At 38.0% G+C, this 5,971-nt stretch overlaps 1 protein-coding gene across 1 annotated transcript in view; it reads right to left on the minus strand.

Moving 5' to 3' along the window:
- Positions 1–2,867: 2,867 nt before the first annotated feature.
- LOC110032254 overlaps positions 2,868–5,971 on the minus strand; it is a 3,515-nt gene continuing 411 nt past the window's right edge. The window contains exons 2-4 of the mRNA XM_020735820.1: positions 4,791–4,912; positions 4,612–4,695; positions 2,868–3,854 (exon numbers count right to left, since the gene is read on the minus strand). Coding sequence (XP_020591479.1) covers positions 3,771–3,854; positions 4,612–4,695; positions 4,791–4,912 — 290 coding nt within the window. The 3' untranslated portion in view covers positions 2,868–3,770. The remainder of the gene's footprint in view (positions 3,855–4,611; positions 4,696–4,790; positions 4,913–5,971) is intronic.

Below are 5,971 nucleotides of genomic sequence, written 5' to 3' on the forward strand. Positions count from 1 at the left end.
GCGTCGTCACCGCCAGTGACCATTTAATTAAATCCGTGCTCTCTGTCAAACGGCGTCGGCGCACAGTCTGGTGTCGTCGGCACTGAACAATTTTTTAAAATCTTCATTTTGACTCCAAATTTCATTATTTTTGTTTTTTTTTTGTTTCAAATCCTAAAAATCAACAACCTGCAACAAAACATGAAAAATATATTCCTTTAAAATGCAATATCACAAAAAATGAGTATAAAATATGGGTCTAAAAATGCATATATTTTCAGTGTATCACACCACTATCTCGTTCATTTTGGGTTGAGCAGAGAGATCTCTTTGTCCTTAAGCTTAATCAAAGGTTGCATTTTCTTTTGTTCTCTGGCTAATGCGGTTGTATCAATAAGAACATGTTCTTCTTCATAGTTTGATTCTTCTACTCGCTCATCCTCTGATAAAGAACTAACATTTCCAAGATAAATAAATACTCAATTATAGAGTTTTTATTGAGATGGATTTTCTCCTTGGGAGGAGTTGATTAACAATGAAACTTATTGGAGGATTCTTCAATATGTCGACCACCACAATGTTCATCATGGGGTTGTCAAAACAGTTAGTTGTCCATATACAACTCATGTTTTATTCATTCGCTAAACAAACGAGCCGAACAAGAACAAACTTTTTGTAATCGATATATAAACAAGTCAAACACAAACAGATTTTTTTGTTTGTATTTAGCTTATTTTGACTCGAAATAATATATATATATATATATTAAGAAAGCTTAGGGGCTAATATATTACAAAGAAAAGTACATAAAGGTTGGATAAGAGGGCCCAAATTGGAACCCTAAGCACCCGGTATACAACACACACCAAAGTCCCAAAAAAGTACATGTATACCCAAAAAACCAAAATTATAAACTAGCCACGTAAAGCTCTACGCCAAAAGTCTCCAAACACTCGATAATGGGAGCTTGAGTACGACCCAATGTAGTCTTATCTCTTACCTCCGATTTTTGATAGGGAGCTTGCTAACAAATGGTTAAGCCTATTGTCATTACTCGAAACAAACAAGGTATCATCCATTAAGTTCGTGAGTTCTAGTATGCCTTTATTATTCTTCTTCTTCTTCTTCCTGGATGTGTAAACCCGTCAATCCTCATCTGAAGTCTGTCTCATCTAATCAGTGTATTGGTCTAATGATTATCGGGTATGTGCAGGTTGTTAAGCACAACATGATCCCCTTGTGCCTAAATGACAGTAACAACTTATTTGATCTGATGAGGTGGTACGGTTGCAGTAGAAAGCTCACTTAGGGTAGATGTTGAATTTGAGGCTGAGGCACACCTATGGGTGGACACCCCACCACGAGATTGTCAACCGTTACATCAATGATTGGTTCTACAGTATGTGAAGTATCAAATGTCTCCTCTGCCACCACCAACTGAGGTTCCACAGGATAAATTAGAGGACCTTCATCTTGAGCATTATGTGGAGGATGAATAGTTGAAAGATTTCCAGTGAGAGTAATTGAACCGACAACCATGTCTGCCAGTGGACTAGATGGTATGGTTATCACAGTGTTATTGGGGTCAGAGATATCCTTGTGATGATCAAGAGTGTCACTAACTTGAAGAAGACTAGGAGGAGAGGGGTCTCTAAATCTGACTGAGCACTTTGCATTTTTTGTTTTTAGATGGGGGTGTTGGTGGTGACATTTAGAATTAGAGTGGTCGAACATACGACAGTTAAAGCAATAAATAGGGAAAGGCTCAATAACTACCCTATGTCAATATGCTTAGTGTTGTAAGTCTAACCAAATTTCCTCAGGAGCATTTAAAGTGATGTTCCTTTCAACCAGCACTCTGACTTCTAAAGAAAGTGAAAGATTAAAAATGGGAACTTCCGTTTTGAGTGGCCTGCCATAGACTACAACAATAGAGTATAACACTTCTTGATTAAAATAATGAAATTTTAGGTCAAGGAGGTAAATCCAGACCAGTATGGTTGGTGGTTCCGTCCGTGGGTCAAAATCCACAATCAATTTCAAAATTTTCATTGCTCTGTTATCAATTCAAACTACTCCTCTTCATTGTTAAGTTGAATAAGGAGATGCCGCCCATTTAAAAGTCCAATTTTTCACTCGCTAATAAGGTGCATAAGCTCGAATTCCTTATGTATAAGCTCCAGTTTGGGATAATCATAAGGGAATTTCCCAACCAAACTTAGACGACAAGAAGAAGCAAGCAGATTACATTCGGATTCAATTAAAAAGATGGTTGACTTCTCATTCTTCCTACCAGCTTTCTTGTTGCAACAACATAAGTTCTTTCCAAAGCCATCACCGGTTGAAGCTAGAGGCAAGGTGTTAACGGGCAGTGAAGAATGCAGTCGAGGAAAGAGCAAACGACAAACCCTCACCACAAAAAAAGAATTAATTGATATATGTATGTGTGTGTGTGTGTGTGTGTTATGTGTGTTATGTGTGTATGTATGTATGTATGTATGTATGCATGTAACTGATGAGTATTATGTTCAAATAATTTAATTGACTACAACGATACAAATATTTATAATCAAATAAAATTATTATGTAAAAAATAAAATAAATATATATTAATTTATATTTAAATGAATATTTTAATATAAATAATAAGATTTAAATATTGCTTCTACCATTAACATTTTATGGTAGCTAAAATGACTCATTGTTCATGAATAGCTCGTATTCGACTTGCTAAGTAAATAAATCGAACACGAACAAAATTTTTGAGCTCAATATATAAATGAGTTGAATACAAATAATGACATTTTTTAATGAGTCAAACACGAACCGAATATGAGCTCGTTCAGCTCGGCTTGTTTACACCCCATGTTCATCAAGTTGGGGTTTCTTTATTACAAGCCATTTTTACAACCACGCCTTTCATTTTCTCAATACAATTTTCATTCTCAGGGGGTCAGCCTCCATATTTGTTCACCTTTTCGCAGGACCATTTAGCAACGGATTCTTGGACATTTTGTCTGGGTGTCACGCCCCGTTGTCGAGTGAAACATGCCTGAGCTAATTTATGACAAATATTGCCGATAGTATTTTAGTTAGATTTTGATCTGTCATAGTTATAATGGATCTTTCGTACTTCTTTTTCATTAGACCTATCTCCTTTGTTATTTTTAGAACCTTGTGTACTCAGGCGAGCATGGTTCCTAGTTTCTTCGTTTCTTCAAACAGAGGTTAGCATGGTTGATTCAAGAAAGATTGCTTTATATTGCCAGTGGAGCTGTTCGGCTTTACCCATTTCAAATTTTTGAATAGATTGTGGGTAAAAAAGACTCCTTCTGGCATCAATGTCATTGAAGTATTGGGTTGCTCAGGTAAAAGATGTTGATCTTGCAATTCAACATTCTTTCTCTTATGTTTTCGAGTTAGTTTTCTTCCAGATGAGGAAGCTTCAACATCATGTCTGCTCAACATGAAAGGTGCATCGAATATGGTAGCAAACCAATGAACGAGCACCAATGAAAACTTTTGCCTGGTGATAGTTTTCCTCATGGTTGGAGCTTCACTAGTAATCAATTTTTCAAATACCAATGTCCTCTTTTGGAAACTTCAATAACATTAGCTTAAGCAAGTTTTGGGCCTTGCACGGACTGGTGAGCACGACATGTTGTGTAGTTGCAGGATGAGGCATTACAGGATGGCCTCACGGATGCATTCTGCAAACAAATACGACAACAATTATCGTAGCTTATGCGGGGATTTTGAGGCTATCAAAATGGATGGTAGCCCTAGTGTTGTCAATATTGATTAAAGTGTTGGTCAACCATATCTTGGCACCACTTTCGAGTTTCATGGTGAAATGAGTGTTCTGAAGATCTATCCTGCATAAATGAGTGAGGATGATCAATTAATCAATAATGTAATGAGTGAGGGGGTCAATTAATCAATTCATTCTGCATAAGTGAGTGAGCGGGATCAATTAATCAATAATGTAAAATTACACCGCACACTTTCAAAAATGTAGAGACAAAATAATAGAATAACATAATTGACTATTCTATTAAGACTTGAGATTTTAGTTTGGTTATTATTATGCTAAAATTATGACTAGCAAAAGATAGAGAGAAACATTCCCTAACGGAGTTGTCAAAAAAAATAGGGGTACAATGTGACACCATTGGAACAAAATAATACAACAACAGTATGCTCCGGCTAAGGCCGGACAAGAGGACATGGGGTGGTTCTGGCATCGACGTAGTAGTGTGGGAACGAGGAAGCATTGGAGGTGGCGTGGTAGTTTAGAAAAGGGGATTGGGAAGGAGGGATGGTGGCTGATTTGATGGTTGGAGGAGTATGGCGACAAAGAAAGTAGTGGGAAAGGCAAGGGAAGGTGTTAGCGCTGGTGAGGGTGACCCGGGTAGCAAGGAAGATTGCCTGGAGTAGCTGGCGGGATGCGGGTTGGTGTCCAGAGGGCTGGACAGTAAGGTCTAGCTGCGAGGAAGGGAGGACAGGGTGCTGGTAGGTGGATGGATGGTTGAAAGTGAGCGGCAGTAGAGGGAATGTGTTGGGGATGGACGGCGGGTAGAGGGGAGGTAACGGAAGGATTGAAGAAGGGAATTAAGGAAGATACAACACTACCTTTAGAGTAGGATATAATCGAAACACCACCAGCTCCTCACACCTCCTCAGACAGCCATAAAACAGGAAATTGACTCCATAAATCTGAAATGCAAACACAACAAAAATCAACCCTGAACTCTAAAATAGCAAATAAAGAAGCAAAAAGAAAAGAGGAGAGGGGCTCGGCCTCGATTCACCCTGCTGGATCGGCTTTCAATTGGACGCTCCCGCTCGTGCGGAGTCTTCGCCTCCCGCGTCCCGCTCGCCTCCGCGTACCGCTTGTGTCCCGCGCCTGGCTCACGTCCCAGCCCCGCATCACCTATGGTATTTTATCGTTTAAATAGGAGAGCACTTTTAATTAATGCTAGTTATTAAGAAAATTCAACATACAATAGTAACAGATTAAGGATTTTGAGTTGCAAATTCATTTGGCCCCCCCCGCTCGTGCGGAGACTTCGCCTCCCGCGTCCCGCTCGCCTCCGCGTACCGCTTGTGTCCCGCGCCTGGCTCACGTCCCAGCCCCGCTTCACCTATGGTATTTTATCGTGAGCACTTTTGATTAATGCCAGTTATTAAGAAAATTCAACATACAATAGTAACAGATTAAGGATTTTGAGTTGCAAAATTTATCATTTGAAACTTAAATCAGTTGACGGGGTAAAGAAAGACAAAACCCAATCATTATGAATATTCAACATACAATAGTCTTAAAGATCCCTGATCCACATGGTTAGAAAAGGTAGTAGGTCATTCTTATCAATAATTATGGGTTGCGTCTTCTAAGGGATCATTGTAGATCTAGGGTGGATGCCTATTTAAGAGGATAAAATTTAAGTCAACTTTAGCTAACAGAAGGCTTTGTGTCAATTAATTGTATCCTGATGATTCACAATTTAAATGATAGAAAGCTAATGAGGAACATATAAATTATAACCATAACTGCAATATAATTGTGTCATTTGGCGACAATGACCCAGTTAGAGGGATTTTGTTTTAACTGCTATTTTGTAGTATCATTTGACAATAAAATCATAAGAACAAAGGACTTAAGCCACGACCTAACTGACATATAATTGTTTTGATTGTAAATATAAGGATACACTTAATATAACACTAGCTCTTTGTGAGCTGAAGTTAGTTAGAAATTTATCATCCTCGACAAACTGTTATGGATGGTGGATGAGGTTTGCTTTAAGTCATAAGTGATTTAATTTAACTTGAGTAATTTAGTTGATTATCTTAAAAAATAATGATTTAAAATATTGACCTCTCCTATTGAAATCTTCAATCAACATGGCTATCATTAGGGAGTTAAACATTCAAAACTTTTAAATTTGAAGGGAATTTAGTTTGTTAGTTGAGGCTTTTAGAATAGAAG

Source organism: Phalaenopsis equestris, unplaced genomic scaffold (genome assembly GCF_001263595.1).
Source record: "Phalaenopsis equestris unplaced genomic scaffold, ASM126359v1 Scaffold000899, whole genome shotgun sequence".
In the NCBI taxonomy this organism is placed as follows: domain Eukaryota; kingdom Viridiplantae; phylum Streptophyta; class Magnoliopsida; order Asparagales; family Orchidaceae; genus Phalaenopsis; species Phalaenopsis equestris.